The sequence below is a fragment of the Stigmatopora nigra genome, chromosome 13 (assembly GCF_051989575.1).
Source record: "Stigmatopora nigra isolate UIUO_SnigA chromosome 13, RoL_Snig_1.1, whole genome shotgun sequence".
Classification (NCBI taxonomy): Eukaryota; Metazoa; Chordata; class Actinopteri; order Syngnathiformes; family Syngnathidae; genus Stigmatopora; species Stigmatopora nigra.
Genome location: NC_135520.1, coordinates 13,378,178 through 13,396,259, shown reverse-complemented (window position 1 = coordinate 13,396,259; position 18,082 = coordinate 13,378,178). Strand labels below are relative to the sequence as shown.

General features: G+C 44.2%; 2 protein-coding genes across 13 annotated transcripts in view; one reads left to right on the top strand and one right to left on the bottom strand.

The window, feature by feature from the left end:
- The window catches only part of dicer1 (dicer 1, ribonuclease type III), a 172,366-nt gene extending 163,066 nt beyond the window's left edge, over nucleotides 1-9,300 (bottom strand). For 2 of the 7 annotated variants that reach the window (XM_077730532.1, XM_077730533.1), the window contains exons 1-2: nucleotides 8,866-9,300; nucleotides 2,182-2,371 (exon numbers count right to left, since the gene is read on the bottom strand). In XM_077730532.1, the coding sequence (XP_077586658.1) occupies nucleotides 2,182-2,295 (114 nt within the window). In that variant the 5' untranslated portion in view covers nucleotides 2,296-2,371; nucleotides 8,866-9,300. The other 5 variants (XM_077730531.1, XM_077730534.1, XM_077730529.1 and 2 more) reach the window with 4 other exon arrangements.
- Nucleotides 9,301-9,900: 600 nt separating this feature from the next.
- Nucleotides 9,901-18,082, top strand: part of syne3 (spectrin repeat containing, nuclear envelope family member 3) — a 107,230-nt gene continuing 99,048 nt past the window's right edge. For 3 of the 6 annotated variants that reach the window (XM_077730907.1, XM_077730906.1, XM_077730900.1), the window contains exons 1-2: nucleotides 9,901-10,035; nucleotides 17,844-17,973. In XM_077730907.1, coding sequence (XP_077587033.1) covers nucleotides 17,950-17,973 — 24 coding nt within the window. In that variant the 5' untranslated portion in view covers nucleotides 9,901-10,035; nucleotides 17,844-17,949. Of the gene's footprint in view, nucleotides 10,036-16,249; nucleotides 16,330-17,843; nucleotides 17,974-18,082 lie in introns of those variants that run through there. The other 3 variants (XM_077730903.1, XM_077730902.1, XM_077730905.1) reach the window with 3 other exon arrangements.

Sequence of the window (18,082 nt, the reverse complement as noted above, 5' to 3'; positions counted from 1 at the left end):
AATACCTTGAGTTTTTTGCCTCTGCCTCGACACGTGACTTTATTGTTTTCCATACCCCTTGATAAGCAACTGCTGCTGTTATTTGTATTCTAGTACCTGGATAGGAGGGAAATGTATTGATGTATTTAATGAAAAGGATTTCAAAGTTACTACAGGGGGGAAATGTGGAGTATACAATGTATAATTTACTCTTTTTGTCTAGTGTAGTCATTAGAATAGAATTTTGCACAGCCTAGTGGAAATTTCTAACCATGACACTTATGAGTTAGGAGCGCGTCATCTACTATGACACCGCCCATTCCTTTTCCCATGTTTTGCCGCCTAAAGTTTGTACAAACACCCGTTTCTATGTTATGTGATCTTTGTCATTAAAGTAGATAGACATCTCCGAGCCCTAGTCTTCTTTGAGCCTCCTTCAGCTGAAGCAAGAAAATCTCATCAATGGTACCACTGTGTGCTTCCTCTGATCCGAAGTTATTGAATGTATACGGATAGATCCGACACCAACTACTACATAAAAAAAAAAAGTTTAATCTAATCTGATTAAAAAAAATAGACAATACCTTTTAATTAATTGGTTTTCGAAGTAGTTTTGGGAACTTGGATTTTTCCAGTAGAGCCGAGTTACATAAATAAATGCCCTCATTTGTTCCCAGGTCTTCAAAAAAAACTACCAACTAAACCCTGAAAAATGATCAGTGTCCCAGTTTTGCATGAATGATGTGCTAAACAATTAATGAAAGAAAATCGTAAATGTATTAAAATGAGTAACATGCAAAAACATTTTCAATTCATGCAGATGTTTAAGTGTAAGGCGGAAGTGAACATTGGCCAACAAAGCACACAAAGATGCACAGAACCACATAATCGAAACAACTTCAAATCATGAATTCAATACAACTTAGCACTAATATAAAACTTCTCTTTATATAGCATTTTTCTTTTTTATACCTTTTTGTATTTATATTTGCACCTATTCCATTAATTGCCACTACCTTTTACCCGTTTGCGCTTATATTGCCCTTCGACACTGCTTTTTCATAAATTATTGACTCTGAATCTATCTCCTGCAATTTTTACCCCCTCTATCCAGAGGAGTTTCAGTCTCTCCAGCTCGCTTAAATTGCCATATTTTCATACCTATAAAGGTAAACTTAAGTCTAAAATTTTCTCTAAAATGAACGGCGCTAAGTCGGCACCTTGTTTATGGGATAAATTCAAAATCGAGTATGACCCTGACTGCTAGACTGATTGGTTTCATTTCTTGCCAAGATGCTACTTATTGCAATCAACCCAGCAGATGTTAACCCTAACAATAGCCCCCCAGCACATTCCAAGCATTACGGTAGATCCATTTAAAACGAGTGGCAAGGCATTTGACTTCCATGTGCTCAAAAACACTATTATCACTGACAAAGAAACAGCATATTAGAGCTATACAGAGGAAATGCCTGTCGTGAATTACAACAGAATGGACTGAACACAATTTAACAGCTTTGCGAATACAAAGACGGGCTTGCAGCATTGCACGAGTTGCATGACGATTAGGAATGGATTGTCAATGCTGATATATAACAGCAAGGAATAAAGCTCGAAAGTAATGCATGTTGCGAGTGACAATGGATTGTAAAAGACTGGGCTCAGTGACTGTTGTGCGAGCTTTTCCCAAAGCTCGCATCAAGTTTCCGGAATATACTACTCTGAGATGAAGCATCGCATGTTGAACCCCAAACTCTTTATATCAGATACAGAAGTTGAGCAGTTTGTAGATGTTTAACTCCGTTAACTTTAAGTCAAGTCAAAAGCCTTCATTGTCAATATACAACAATTGCGTATAACTTCTATTAACTTGTGTATTATTCTACCTCGGGCGGCCCGGTCGCGCGAATGGTTAGCGCGTCGGCATTCACAGCTCTGCGGTCCTGGGTTCATATCCTTCTCCCTGTGGTATTTTTTTACCCCGGGGAGAACATGGAAGCCTCAAACAGGTGGACTGCCCCTGGATTTGAACTTATTATTATTAATATTATTAGAGTTGGGTACGTGTCACAGGGCTTGTTCGTTGTCATGGATGATATCGTGTCACTTGGAAATTCATTTACAAAATTCCAGTACAAAAAATAAAGTAATTCTAAGATGCTATTCATGCACAAGTAAGATAAGCGCATAATTACTACTTACCTGATATTTTCTAGGTGTGTAAATGTTATCGTGGATTGCCTCTTGTTGCCATGGAAGTCCAAAAAAAGGTCCCATGGGAGATGTGGCTGGAGTGACAAGCTTTAGACCTGCCATTCTTCAAAGTGGCGAGTGAACAGAGGTCCTCCCGTCTGCTTTACTTTATTTCATATTGTATTCGTCACAAATCCAGCTTTAAAAAAGGAGAAATATTTAGAACAAATATTAAGCTAATGAAAGAAAACAGCTGGCATATGAAATGAAATTTATAACATTGTCCAGAGATACCACCTGAAGTCTCATTTTTCATGTGTCCAGGGAGACACAAGGTCTTGAGCACACTGAGGCCCACTGTGAGAAACATCTGCTGTGCGTTCTATGGCCAAACACTCCCAGTCAAAACCTCAGAGCATTTTAGACAGCTTATTGAAATAATCAATTTGAAGAAGCAACTTCTATTAGTTTAATCTATAATCCTTAGGAAGTGTGATTTATGGGTGAATAAGTGTATGGGTGTGTGAGTGTGTGTATATGTGGGTGAGTGTAAGTGTGATTGAGAGTGCGTGTGTTTCAGTGTGAGTCTGTGTAGTGTGAGTATGAGCGTGTGTGCATGAGCGTGCATGTATGTTATGATTCTCTTTCTACGTTTGTCCAAACAGTGCAACGTAGAGTTTAATTTTTTTTTATGGTGGCTAGACACGCTGTCAGATACTACTAGATGATTGGATTTCTTCACCTGGACTAGGTGAGTAAACTCAACTTTTATTTGTTAAAGCTGAAAGCAGAGTTTATATATGAATCATTGTTTTTACATTATGTGCCCTAAACGCTCCGCATAGCTGAACACCTTTCCACGTAATTTTAAGAAGAATTTCCACCAGCGAGTTTACAGGTGCTCCCCCGAGACACTTTTGTGTGTATGTGTAGGTGTGTATGTGTAGGTGTGTATGTGTGTAGGTGTGTATGTGTGTAGGTGTGTATGTGTGTAGGTGTGTATGTGTGTAGGTGTGTATGTGTGTAGGTGTGTATGTGTGTAGGTGTGTATGTGTGTAGGTGTGTATGTGTGTAGGTGTGTATGTGTGTAGGTGTGTATGTGTGTAGGTGTGTATGTGCGTAGGTGCGTATGTGCGTATGTGTGTAGGTGTGTAGGTGTGTAGGTGTGTAGGTGTGTAGGTGTGTAGGTGTGTAGGTGTGTGTAGGTGTGTGTAGGTGTGTGTAGGTGTGTGTAGGTGTGTGTAGGTGTGTGTAGGTGTGTGTAGGTGTGTGTAGGTGTGTGTAGGTGTGTGTAGGTGTGTGTAGGTGTGTGTAGGTGTGTGTAGGTGTGTGTAGGTGTGTGTAGGTGTGTGTAGGTGTGTGTAGGTGTGTGTAGGTGTGTGTAGGTGTGTGTAGGTGTGTGTAGGTGTGTGTAGGTGTGTGTAAGTGTGTGTAGGTGTGTGTAGGTGTGTGTAGGTGTGTGTAGGTGTGTGTAGGTGTGTGTAGGTGTGTGTAGGTGTGTAGGTGTGTGTAGTTGTGTGTAGGTGTGTGTAGGTGTGTAGGTGCGTAGGTGCGTGTGAGCGTATGTGCGTATGTGCGTATGTTCAGTATGTGTGTATGTGTGTGTGTGTATGTGTGTATGTGTGTGTGTGTATGTGTGTATGTGTGTGTGTATGTGTGTATGTGTGTATGTGTGTATGTGTGTAGGTGTGTATGTGTGTAGGTGTGTATGTGCGTAGGTGCGTATGTGCGTATGTGTGTAGGTGTGTAGGTGTGTAGGTGTGTAGGTGTGTAGGTGTGTAGGTGTGTAGGTGTGTGTAGGTGTGTAGGTGTGTGTAGGTGTGTGTAGGTGTGTGTAGGTGTGTGTAGGTGTGTGTAGGTGTGTAGGTGTGTGTAGGTGTGTGTGAGCGTATGTGCGTATGTGCGTATGTTCAGTATGTGTGTATGTGTGTGTGTGTATGTGTGTATGTGTGTGTGTGTATGTGTGTATGTGTGTATGTGTGTATGTGTGTATGTGTGTATGTACGTGTGTGTGCATTCGTGTATATGTGTATATATGTATACGTACGCGTGCGTGCGTGAATGTATATGTGTGTGCCTACCTGTTCAACATTAGGTTTAACGAGTTATTGTGCTATTTGCTGTGTCACGAAAATACTAACACTTTAACTTTGGAGATTTTTTTTAAAGTTGTTTATTCATGTTGGGAGTGACTGGAGTTGTCACAAAGCAGATTTGTAATATATTAATAAAGGTTGGCTGAACTATTTGACTTTTCCTTGACATTCCCTTTAGCGCAACTCTATCTAGTGCAGGAGTCTCAAACTCGCGGCTCGCGGGTCAACTGCAGCCCGTGGGACGATAATTTGCGGCCCGTTTCTTAATATGCAAGATTAATGTCCGTTAGGCCCGCAAGATTGATATGAATGACACTGTGTTCGGAGCTGGATAAACCAATCACGTTGAGGTATACGGCTCTGGAGGGCGGGACATTGGCCGGGCTGTCCACTGCCTCGCTCACTCATTCATTCATTCATTCCTCCAATCAGCGGGGCGGAGGAGAAACCGTGAAACCGATCAATCTGCTGGGCTCAGAGAGCTGCCGTAATCCAATACGATCGGAGAGCGAATGTGCGCATGTGGCACAGAACCGCGCGACTGAAAGTTAAAAAGATCCAGCGGCGTAAAGCATAGAAGGTTCCGTGCTTTTTTTGGAGGAAATGGTATCGGAATATGGGGATGTGCTCTAATTCACTGGGGTACGTTGGCTCAGCAGGGGAAATGTGTTAAAGAGATTTTTTGAGTTGAGAGCAGAAGTAAAATAGTTCATGGAGATAGACAGGGTTGCTATTCTTGCGCTAAGTGTTCCGAAATGGCTCATGGACTTAGCTTTTCTTGTTGATATCACACATAACTTAGTGTACTGAAGAAGAAGCTACAAGGCCAGAGGCAACTTGTCAGTGCTGCCTATGACAATGCAAGAGCATTCTGCACTAAACTTTTGTCATGGAAAGCCCAGCTCTCTCAGACACACCTTTTCCATTTCCCAGCATGCAAGGCTCTTGTGGGTGCACGCACACCATTCAGTGGTGAGAGATATGTGGAGGCCATTTCGAAGCTGCAGGAAGAATTTGATCACGGATTTGCAGACTTCAAGACACGCTAAGCCACATTTCTAATCTTTGCGGACCCCTTCTCCTTTGATGTGCAAGATGCCCCTCCTGAACTTCAAATGGAGCTCAATGACCTGCAGTGAACTCTGCACTCAAAGCCAAGTTCAGGGAGGTGAGTGGAGAAGCAGACAAGCTTGGGCAATTTTTGAGAGAGTTGACCCCCAGCTTCCCTGAACTTTCCCGAATGTTCAAGCAGACCATGTGCATTTTTGGAAGCACATACTTGTGTGAGAAACTCTTCTCCACCTTGAACTTCAATAAGTCCAAGTATAGTTCCAGACTTACTGATGAGCATCATCAAGCTCTATTGAGGGTCTCCACTGCTTCCTTCCTCAAGCAAAATGTGACTCAGCTATGTGAGAAGAAGCGCTGCCAGGTCTCTGGCAGCAAGAAGTAGGCAAGAGAAGTTGTGTCCAGAATATTTCCTGTTCAATGTTCCATTCAAGTTCAGAAAGTTAAAATTTAAAGAGCTGTTAATACAGACATTTGAAACGGAATAAAAATAATTAGTTTTCACTACTTAGCCACCCACTGTATATCTACTGTATTCTCATTATTATTTTATTGTTTTATTACTTATTGATTTGTTTTATTCATCTTTAAGTTAATTTATTTAATTCATTATTTTTTGTTATAAAATAAAGATATTTGATAACGTTGGAATGTTTTATCAGCGCTTTTCTTGTGGTAATCCTGATGCAGCTCAGTCTCAACCAGACTCTACCTCTTGCGGCCCCCAGGTAGATTGAGTTTGAGACCCCTGATCTAGTGGGTGCGCCTATAAATGTAATGCGTCTTGTGTGTCTCAAATACAGCAATAGCACTCGTTACTGACACTGCACCTTTAAATGTGATGTGCCATATAGTCGTGAAAATACGGTAAGTCAAATTCGTCATCATTTCTTTTTAAATTGACCGTCAGTTTCCTTACATTTTCCTAAAGGCAAACTCCTGCTTCTGTATGCCTGTACATACAGTGTTCCCTCGCTACTTCGCGCTTCAGCTATCGCAGACTCAGAGCTTCGCGGATTTTTTTCAGGGAAAAAAAATAAAAAATTTGAAGATATTAAGTTAAAATTATAAATTACATCATTTTACAAGAGGTGGAAACAAAATATTCAATAAGAATTAGTAATTGCATCAAAAAAAGGCCAAAAAAAATGGTCAATAACATGGTGAGAGTTCGGGAATCGCATTGATGACGTCATGGCTGTTTACAGGCACATCTTCACCGCCCAAAAAAAACAATGTTCACAACTCCCAATAACGATGTTTCTTACGTGCAAAAAACTGCAGAAGATCCTCTATACGGACTACTATGATGTTTTTGCTTGGTGGTGCTTGTGTGCACGTGGTATACGTTTCTTTAAGCATTTTTGAAGGAGCACGCCTACTTCGCGGAAATGCAGCTATTGCGGTGGGTCCCGGTCCCCATCAACCGTGATAAGCGAGGGAACACTGTAATTGTATACACGTCTGCTGTGCTGTGAGTAACTGAAATTCTCCTCTTCCTTCTAACCCAATTTTCAAAAGATAATATTTTTATAGCGCAAAAAACTGTCTTATGATTCTAAATAAGAGGTGGGACCGGCGAAGGAGCCGAATTGAAGCATAGCAGTCGCGATATAAACGCCCTTGATTTAATGAGCAACTGTGCAGGTCCTTTATGTAGCTGCATTTGATCTGAAATAATCCAGTTCTAATTTGATTTCACCATATTGACAGTCAAATTAAAATAAAAAGTTTGAAATTAATGTACATCAAACATCGGTCTTGACAATTGGACAATTTACATTTTCATAACGTACTACTTAAAATAAGCTAGTCTGGGCAAATCCAACGATTGCAAGCCTGACTCATCAGGAAAATTATTTTTCTGCCACTTTCAGTCCACTAACTACGAGTATTTATCCCTGGCTCACAGCCTGCGAGGAACACGGCAAATTGTATTGCTGGGGAGTTCTAGTTATTTGCCACAGATCGACATGTTTGAAAAAGACACTAGTTTTCTACATTTGACTTGCCTTCCAAAAACAGCAACCAAACACCTAAACACTTAAGAGCAATCGTGCTCTCCATAACTTTTGAGTGGATTAACAGCAAAGCGAGCAATTGTGCAGGCAACGAAGCTCTATTTTGTATTACATCTTATTTTTTCTTAATCTTTCTTTGTACTTTACTTTGTACTGCATTCTTTTTACTTTAATGTTTTTAATGTTTTTAATGTTTTATGTTTTTACTTTAATGAGCTGGACAAAAGTGCCAAGAGAAGTAGCGAAGTTCCAACAAAACATTACATCACTTATCATGGAAAAAGTGAGATCCCTCCCTGATACGATTAAAAAGCTGTCGGCGCTTACCAGGCCGGAGGATCAGGCGTTGTGTACTCTGTTACTATCATATCCGCTCTTACTGGTTTCTTTGTTTTAACAGCTATTAAAAAAAAAAAAAATACAGTTTAATATTTCTTATTACGGAGCGGCCCGGTGGGCCAAGTCCTTTGCGAGTTGGCCTCACAAATCTAAGGTACTGGGTTCAAATCCAGGTCCATCCACCTGTGTTTGTATGTTATCCGCGGGCCAGCATAGATTTCCTCCCACATTCCAAAAATGTGCATGGTAGGCTGACTGGACACTCTAAATTGCCCCTTAGGTATAGAGGTGCGAGTGTGCATGGCTGTCCGTCTCCTTGCGCCCTGCGATCGGCTGGCCACTGATTCAGGGTTTCCCCAACCTCTGACCCAGAGTCAGTTTGGATTGGTTCCAGCACCCCCAGTGATCCTAATGAGGATAAATCGGTTCAGAAAATGAGATGAGATGAGCCATCATGCCTAACATTTTTTTAGAATAGCCCGTTGTGGTGCTTAGGCGGTCTTTGGACGTCACCTGTTGGTGATCCCGGGAACTGGGGAAAACTCCAGACATACGTTGACTCAAATCCTAAGTCATACGTGGTTATTAAAAAAGATAAATCAAAGCCATACAAATCCATTTTGTTCTGTTTTGTTTGATTCATTTCGATTTCATATTGATGTCAACTTGTTAACATTTGAGAAGAGCATGAACAGCTTTTTGGAGAAACCTGGCTAATCTAACTGTAAATGGGAAGGTTGTTAGTAGCATGCTAGATAATGATAATATAAGGACTGCGTGGAGAATGCCTCGTCCTGTCGCTGCCAAACGTCAAAGGCCAAGGCATAGATAAATAAAAATAACATTGATAGTTTTGTGTACATTAGTTTGCTACCATGACTAGCCGAAAATAGATGGGGGACATTTACACCTAATACGTGGTTATGAACACTCAGTTTTGTCTTCATTCGTGCAAAACAAAACGCATGTTTGTCTTAAATATAACTGGGGTTAGAAACATTTACTAAAAGCGACAAAACACATTTACCATAGTAGTTTGTTCGCTAACTAGGTGTAAGCTAAGAAGGCCAACGTCTCAAAAGAGAGTTATAATGCGTATGCAAAACATCAGCTGTACCATGTTCAGGTGATCCAATGTACTATTAAATCCGTCTGTTTTATAAACTCACCTGTCCCAATGTGTGCGTCAGTAACTGAGGGATCATTTCCTGTGAAAATGGGCCTTAGTCTCGACCTAACGTTGACGTAAATTACGTACCTATCGCATTTTCAGAGTAAATATGTTCAACTTAAACCATGAAGAATCTCTGTATCCTGTACGCTCTGCCGTCAAACTCACTTTAATCTGGATAATAGATATAAGGTTAGTTGGATAAAGTAAGTGTGAGCGGCGTCAGCCAAGGGCGGCCATCTAGCGCCGGTGTAGGTACCCGATCTGTTCGGGATGCCAACGTGCTGAGGGCTTTGCGCTTTCCGATGACGCCAGAAGGCTTGGATTATGTAGCACGCTTAGACGCAGCAAATAAACCACAATACATTTAAATGGGGAAGTCGAAAATGGGTGTATAATTTTATTTTATTAACAGAGAGAGGGTGGGGAGATGTAAGCGACAAAGAAATGTGTACACCTGATCTCATTTCCTGAACGGCTTTATCCTCTTTGGGGTCGCGAGGGGTGCTGGAGCCAATCCGAGCTGTCTACGGGTCAGAGGCGGGGGGGGGGGGGGGGGGTGGGGGGGACCTGAATCGGTGGGCAGACGATCGCAGGGCACAAGGAGATGGACAACCGTAGACACTCACACCCTTACCTAGTGGCAATTCCTACTGTCCAATCAGCCTATCGTGTATGTTTTTGAAATGTGGGAGGAAACCGGAGCACCCGGAGGAAACTCACGCAGGCTTGGGAAGAACATGCAAACTCCACAAAGATGGGCAATGACCTGGATTTGAACCCAGGACCCCAAAGCTGTGAGGCCGACTCGCTAACCACTTGGCCCACCGGGTAGCCTATTTGTTTGTTTTATAAATCAAATTGTTAATAATCATCTCTGCGTGTGATGTCGTAACATAGGAATATAAGGAATATACACACTTTAAAATGCCATTTTGTGAATGCATTACGAATCACTGGCACACTTTTAAAAAGGCATCTGCCCGGCGAGGATTTCAACTCCTCGACCAATCATATGGCGAGAGTAAAGCAACGTCATCAGAAGACGCAGGCCCCCAGCACACGTGACATCCCAAGAAGATCGGTACCTTCACGGGTGTCCCGCTACGACTGATGCTACCAAACAAATCACAAACGGGGTGAGATGTATAAAGGCGGAGTCAGCGGCGTAAGTAACAAGCGGCCTTCCTACGTCAGAAAACTTCTCTGGCGGGTTCAATTGTAACGGACGTAAAATTATTGATATTCTCCACTAAAACAACCATAGTTAACTGAATTGTTTTTTGGATTTACACACGTTAAGGCTCATTTTTACGTGGTGACGTAGATATGATTCAGGACGGATTTTTTTAAAATTGTTTTTAAGAAACATTTTGAGAATTATTCAGTCTATTCAGCGCACGCACACACTCGCACACACTCGCACACACACACGCGCGTGCACACACGCACACGTACACGTGCACACATGCACACGTACACACACACGCTTACACACACAGTCGCACCCGGGCCGAAGCCACGCACAATATTCCCTATGCTGGCTGGGCCGCCAGCTGCACCCGTGCCGAAGCTATTAACCTGGTTCCCCATGCCGGCAGCGACTCTCTGGGTCCCCAGATCAGCCAGGGTAAGGCGCCCGACGACTTTTCTAGAATTCTTGTGTCTGTTAAGGGCAGGGTGCTTGGCCATCACTTAAAGGGATCAGCGGGGATGTCCGCCGGACCAGCCACTCCCACTCCTCTCCGAATGTCGGTGCAGACGCCCGCCGGACCGGGCACTCCGACTCCTTGTCACCGGGCGGCGCGGACCCCCGCTGGACCGGTCACTGCCACGCCTTGTCAAGGGCCGGCGCGGACGCCCGGCAATTTGGCTACTCGTATGCCGCGTCTCGGGCCGACGCGGACGCCCCCCTGACTGGCCACCCCCTTGCCTCGTTTCGGGCCGGCACGGACGCCAGCCGGACTGGCCACTCCCACGTTTCGTCTCGGGCTCGCGCGGACGCCCACCGGACCATACACATCCCCGCCTCATCACGGGCTGGAGCTATGTTAACTGACTCCTCAGTTACGTCCATAATTTCACTTCAGCGCGTCAGCAAGAATTTAAACCAGACAATCATGCGGTCAACGTCACATAGCAACATCTGCAGAACTTTGACTTTAGTGCACAGAAAAGATGCCCTGGCCTAAAAGGTGCAGCCTTCAATTTGGTGAAAATGTTAGACTTTTAAGTGTGAACATACAGTACATGATTAGTGAGTAATGCTGGCGAGAATATATTTTGTATACATGACAGGATCCCTGCTTTACTATCCCGACAATAAATAAAATGAGTGAAAAAAATTATCAAATCAGATTTTTGTCAAAATTATTCCAACTAAACTTTTGGCATTAAACACTACTTCGCAAATGTAAGCCACAAAAAGACAACATAATGAAACTCAAGTAAACAAATATATGTGAAAAATAGAACACTCTTACAACGTTTGAACATTTTTGGTCTTGGTGCCAACATTCCTGCTTGCAACACCTGTCTTTTTGCTTAGGAAACACTTATCTCTCTCGCTTTTATCATGCCTTCCCAGTGCAACCAGACAACCGATGACACAGTGGTTCTTCCCCCTGCCTTTGGTGTGGGCCGTCTGGGTCTGATTCCCTCTTGGTGGCAGCGTGAGTTGTTGTCTGTCTCTCTGTGTGCCCTACGACTGACTGGCGACCAGTCTGGGTGTAGTCTGCCTTTCGCTGCCACCCCCGCGACCCTTTAGAGCAGGGGTCGGGAACCTTTTTGACAAAGAGAGTGTTACAGCTGGCAGCCTGGACACACACTATGTAGGAGGTGTGTGCTTTCCTTTCTTTACCGGTATCTGCCACTGTGGCTCCACCCCTGTGACAGAGCCCTGCCCAGGCCAACACGGCTGTAATTAATTCCCCAATCATCCCTCCTGCCCTTATTTAAAGCCTTTTCAGTTGTCAGTTCACCCCTTGCCTTTGCCCTTGCCCTGGCCTTTGCCCTTATCCTTGATGCCTTGCTGAGTTGCAGGCTTGTGAGTATGTTACTCCCTGTTATATTTTGTATGTGTTGTTAATGATTTTGGGTTGCATAGGGGGACTTGAGATAAGTTTAGACACCATGGGTATACATATAGTTTGTGCATTTAGACACAGTTATTCCCCTGTCTAGATTATATTACATCAGTTTAACAGTGGCATCCTTCGGTCTTATTTCCTGTATTTTTGTGGGTGTTCATTTGGACACCTGTCTGGGAGGGGGTTTTACCGTGTTTATTTGAGGGTGCCACTTTAATATCTCGTGCTTCCCCTATGTTATCCCGTAGTCTGTTTTATTGACTTTATTGTAAATAAAAATAACTGAAGGCTACTTGCAATGTGTGTTCGAACTCATCTTTGACCGAACCTGTCTGCTGTGATAGTCGCGACTCCCTGGTATATCATACCCCAGGGGGAGTCGTAACAAGTGGGGGCTCGTCCGGGAGATCATTAAGATTGGTTATCACAGCAGCAGTTTGGTCATTGGTGGTACGGACTGCATGTGCAGTAGGCCGGTGAAGGCTGGGCAAGCAGTGTTAAGGTAGACACATTTAATAGCTATCATTCAGTCTAGTGTAGTGCTGTAACTAGCAGGATGGACTTTGATGCGGAAGAGTTCCTTTTTTTAACTTGGCACTGTAGATCAGGTTGACCAATGTAAGAGGAGAGATCTGTTAGGTCTTGCCGCTCATCTAGGGTTCACTCTGTCCAGGACTACCAGGCTAGCTGAATTGAAGCAGGAGGTTATCCATATATTAATAGCAGCGCAGTACTTGGAAGCCACAGGAGGAGCATCTGCGGGTGTTTCCTCTCAGTCTCTAGTCGATTCTGAGGAATCAGGCAGGATGGAGAAAGATGAGGTAGGCAGGGATGGTGTCACCTTGAATGTAAAGGCTCTAGTTATAAATCCCAGGGCTTGTTTAAAAGGAAAACCAAAGGGATATGGTGCTGTATCTATTGGGGAAAATGCCCCCATTGCTCTAAAGATATTACGTATGCAATATGAGGCTAGGGATAGGGAGTATGCCCATCAGCTAGCCCTCAAGGAAAAGGAGATTGAACTAAAAAGGCTGGACATTGAACTCTCAAAGAGTTTTAATATGGTAGAAAGTAGGGGGTTTAAAGTTAGTGAAAGCCTTCCGCTTGTACCGCCGTTCCGTGGGACGAACGTCGAGGTGTGGTTTAGTGCATTTGAACGGATAGCACTGTCCCATAAATGGCCAGAAGAAGGCTGGGCTCTAGTCTTACAAAGGAAACTGTCAGGGAAAGGCCTCGAAGCTTTGAGTACACTGTCGATAGAAGACGGGTTGGTATATGATAAGGTAAAAGCAGCAGTGTTGCGCGTTTACGAACTGGTGCCTGAGGCGTACCGCCAAAAGTTCAGAAATCACAAATTAAAGCCTGGACAGGCCGTGGCTGAGTTTGGCCATGAGAAAGAAAAAGCTTTGGAGCTTGAGCGTGTAGAGAAAGCACGTGTAGCTCAAGAATGGCTTGCAAAAGAAAAAGCTTTGGAGTTTGCACGTCTAGAGAAAGCACGTCTTGAGCAAGAACGGCTTGAGAAAGAAAGAGTTTTGGAATTTAAGAGGCAAGAGAGAGAAAAAGCTTTGGAGCTTGCACGTCTAGAGAAAGCATGTCTAGGGAAAGCATGTCTAGGGAAAGCATGTCTAGGGAAAGCATGTCTAGGGAAAGCATGTCTAGGGAAAGCATGTCTAGGGAAAGCATGTCTAGGGAAAGCACGTCTAGGGAAAGCACGTCTAGGGAAAGCACGTCTAGAGAAAGCACGTCTAGAGAAAGCACGTCTAGAGAAAGCACGTCTAGAGAAAGCACGTCTAGAGAAAGCACGTCTAGAGAAAGCACGTCTAGAGAAAGCACGTCTAGAGAAAGCACGTCTAGAGAAAGCACGTCTAGAGAAAGCACGTCTAGAGAAAGCACGTCTAGAGAAAGCACGTCTAGAGAAAGCACGTCTAGAGAAAGCACGTCTAGAGAAAGCACGTCTAGAGAAAGCACGTCTAGAGAAAGCACGTCTAGAGAAAGCACGTCTAGAGAAAGCACGTCTAGAGAAAGCACGTCTAGAGAAAGCACGTCTAGAGAAAGCACGTCTAGAGAAAGCACGTCTAGAGAAAGCACGTCTAGAGAAAGCACGTCTAGAGAAAGCACGTCTAGAGAAAGCACGTCTAGAGAAAGCACGTCTAGAGAAAGCACGTCTAGAGAAAGCACGTCTAGAGAAAGCACGTCTAGAGAAAGCACGTCTAGAGAAAGCACGTCTAGAGAAAGCACGTCTAGAGAAAGCACGTCTAGAGAAAGCACGTCTAGAGAAAGCACGTCTAGAGAAAGCACGTCTAGAGAAAGCACGTCTAGAGAAAGCACGTCTAGAGAAAGCACGTCTAGAGAAAGCACGTCTAGAGAAAGCACGTCTAGAGAAAGCACGTCTAGAGAAAGCACGTCTAGAGAAAGCACGTCTAGAGAAAGCACGTCTAGAGAAAGCACGTCTAGAGAAAGCACGTCTAGAGAAAGCACGTCTAGAGAAAGCACGTCTAGAGAAAGCACGTCTAGAGAAAGCACGTCTAGAGAAAGCACGTCTAGAGAAAGCACGTCTAGAGAAAGCACGTCTAGAGAAAGCACGTCTAGAGAAAGCACGTCTAGAGAAAGCACGTCTAGAGAAAGCACGTCTAGAGAAAGCACGTCTAGAGAAAGCACGTCTAGAGAAAGCACGTCTAGAGAAAGCACGTCTAGAGAAAGCACGTCTAGAGAAAGCACGTCTAGAGAAAGCACGTCTAGAGAAAGCACGTCTAGAGAAAGCACGTCTAGAGAAAGCACGTCTAGAGAAAGCACGTCTTGAGCAAGAAAGAGTTTTGGAATTTAAGAGGCAAGAGAAAGAAAAAGCCTTGGAGCAAGATCGACTAGAAAGAGAAAAGGCCTTAGAGCAAGATCGACTAGAAAGAGAAAAGGCCTTGGAAGCAGAGCGAAAAGAAAAAGAACTGATTGAAAGAGAAAATATTTTGGAGCAGGACAATTTAGAAAAGGAAAAATTGGAGCAAGAGTGGCTTGAAAAGGAAAACGCATTCGAAGAAGAAAGAAATAAAATAGCACAATGCATGAAGAAAATGCCCGCCGCGGAGATTAGCCTGCAGAAAGCACCCCAAGTTCCGGTGCCGAGGCCACGCAAAGTACTCCTGTCGCCCCTGGGGCCGCCAGTCGCACCCGTGCCGAAGCCACTAACCAGGCTTCCGGTGCCGGCCGGCCTTCCAGGCACAGTTCTTTCTAGCACTGTTCTGCCAAGCACCGTTCTGGCCAGCGACTGCCCGCCCAGAAGTGGTAGCAATGCTCCGGCGCCCCTGGATGATGGTGCCGGCGACTGCAAGAGCGGCAAAGCTCTGGCACCCCTGGACGAGGGAGTTGGCGACCCTCCGAACAACCAGGGTAAGGTGCCTGACCGTTCTAAAATTCTAGTGTCTCCTAAAGGAAGGGGGCTTGGCCAAGACTTAAAGGACCAGCGCGGATGCCCGCCAGATCGGCCACGGCTCATCATCGGCCGGCACGGACGCCCGCCAGACCGGCTACGCCTTGTCACCGGCTGGCGCGGACGCCCGCCGGACCAACCACTTCCTCGTCTCATTTCTGGCTGGCGTGGACGCCCGCCAGATCGGCCACAGCTCATTACCGGCCGGCGCGGACGCCAGCCAGACCGGCCACGCCTTGTCCTCGGCTGGCGTGGACGCCCGCCAGATCGGCCACGGCTCATCACCGGCCGGCGCGGACGCCCGCCAGACCGGCCACGCCTTGTCATCGGCTGGCGCGGACGCCCACCGGACCGACCACTTCCTCGTCTCGTTTCTGGCTGGCATGGACGCCCGCCAGATCGGCCACGGCTCATCACCGGCCGGCGCGGACGCCCGCCAGACCGGCCACGCCTTGTCATCGGCTGGTGTGGATGCCCGCCGGATCAACCACTTCCTTGTCTCGTGACTGGCCGCCGCAAAAGGGGGCGCAGTAAAGCACGCTGGCGCAGAAGAGGATATCGGTGCAAAAATGGAAGCCGGCGCAGAAGAAATTATGTATAACGCCCTATTTCAAGTTTAGGAGAGTTAACTGGAGTGTATTGATTGATTGAGGCAGGTTGGTGGTTCGATTTCGTCAACAGGTTGACTCTTGAGGGGGGAGGTGTTACGGCTGGCAGCCTGGACACACACTATGTAGGAGGTGTGTGCTTTCCTTTCTTTACCGGTATCTGCCACTGTGGCTCCACCCCTGTGACAGAGCCCTGCCCAGGCCAACACGGCTGTAATTAATTCCCCAATCATCCCTCCTGCCCTTATTTAAAGCCTTTTCAGTTGTCAGTTCACCCCTTGCCTTTGCCCTTGCCCTGGCCTTTGCCCTTATCCTTGATGCCTTGCTGAGTTGCAGGCTTGTGAGTATGTTACTCCGTTATATTTTGTATGTGTTGTTAATGATTTTGGGTTGCATAGGGGGACTTGAGATAAGTTTAGACACCATGGGTATACATATAGTTTGTGCATTTAGACACAGTTATTCCCCTGTCTAGATTATATTACATCAGTTTAACAGTGGCATCCTTCGGTCTTATTTCCTGTATTTTTGTGGGTGTTCATTTGGACACCTGTCTGGGAGGGGGTTTTACCGTGTTTATTTGAGGGTGCCACTTTAATATCTCGTGCTTCCCCTATGTTATCCCGTAGTCTGTTTTATTGACTTTATTGTAAATAAAAATAACTGAAGGCTACTTGCAATGTGTGTTTGAACTCATCTTTGACCGAACCTGTCTGCTGTGATAGTCGCGACTCCCTGGTATATCATACCCCAGGGGGAGTCGTAACAGAGAGCCATAAACAATTCATTTTTTCAAACATTTTTCTTTGAGAGCCATACTCAGAATTTTATTAGTAAAAATACATGAAAATGTGAGCATGTATTATTCATTTCGCCACTTTGAAAGTAAAAAAAAAAGTATGAATTATTTTGAGAACATTATTTCACTGTTGCTAATCAATGAGAGTATGCATACAGAAGAGTCTAATGAAGAAAAAAATATGATTTAAAAAAGGTGCTAGCTCCCATTGGCGCGTTAGGTCCCTCACCAGCAGTTTCCTTATTTTACCACAGGTTCGCGGAGAGCCATATACACCCATCAAAAGAGCCACATATGGCTCTCAAGCCATAGCTTGGGTTGGTTCGTGGGCCGCAATAACATCAACTCGTTTTCATGTGGGCCGGACCATTTTAGATATAATATTTTGATTTCTTTTAAAATTGGATTGTAAGAACTGGATCAAAAGCCCTAAATATTCAGTTTTTTATAGATATAAAACTGTTTATTTACTTTTCTTTCTTAGTAAGGGAAAAAATATAATCATGTTTTTCATTTCAAATTGAAATATATTTCTTAATTATATTCATTATTAAAGTGGAAAACCACAAATATTTTTAAATATTTATTTTTAGATTTTGCAAAATGCTTTTTGATCTAAAAACCCCAAAAGAAAAAAATGGATAAAAATTGCAATTATTGATTTAAAAGGGGAAAATCTGGAAATATAAAATACATCTATAATCTTCATTTGAATTTGTTCCTAAAACAGAAAGTTGGCACTCATGATTTACTTAATCGGGCCGTACAAAATGATGCGGCGGGCCAGATTTGGCCCCCGGGCCGCCACTTTGACTCCTGTAATTTAGAGGATGGGCAGTATGGAATATGAGTGAATGATATTCAAACAATCATCACTACTTTTTATTCATATGCCGGCCCGGAGTGGTGAGCCTGTGGGTTTCAGTCCTGAGGTCAAGCTTTAAATCCACGCTGGGTTCCGACCTTCCTGTGATTTTCAGTTAAAGCTCATACACAAAGAGAAATTTAGAGATCTGTACCGTTCGAATCTTATCTTGGGTGTACAATTGTAATCTTCAGAATAGTGGCGATGGCTCCATTACCTATATGACATGGTTCAACTTCAACGCTGTCCCCCAATGTTCACCATCCAACCGGACAGAACTGGAAGGATCTTCAGAGAAGAATGGCAGAGGAAACACAAATCCAGGTGAAAAAGTTGCATAATTCCCAGGAAGACTGATGACTGTACTAGCACAAAAGGGTGCTTCTACACAATACTGAGCAGTTTGAATACCTATGACCATATGATTTTTCAG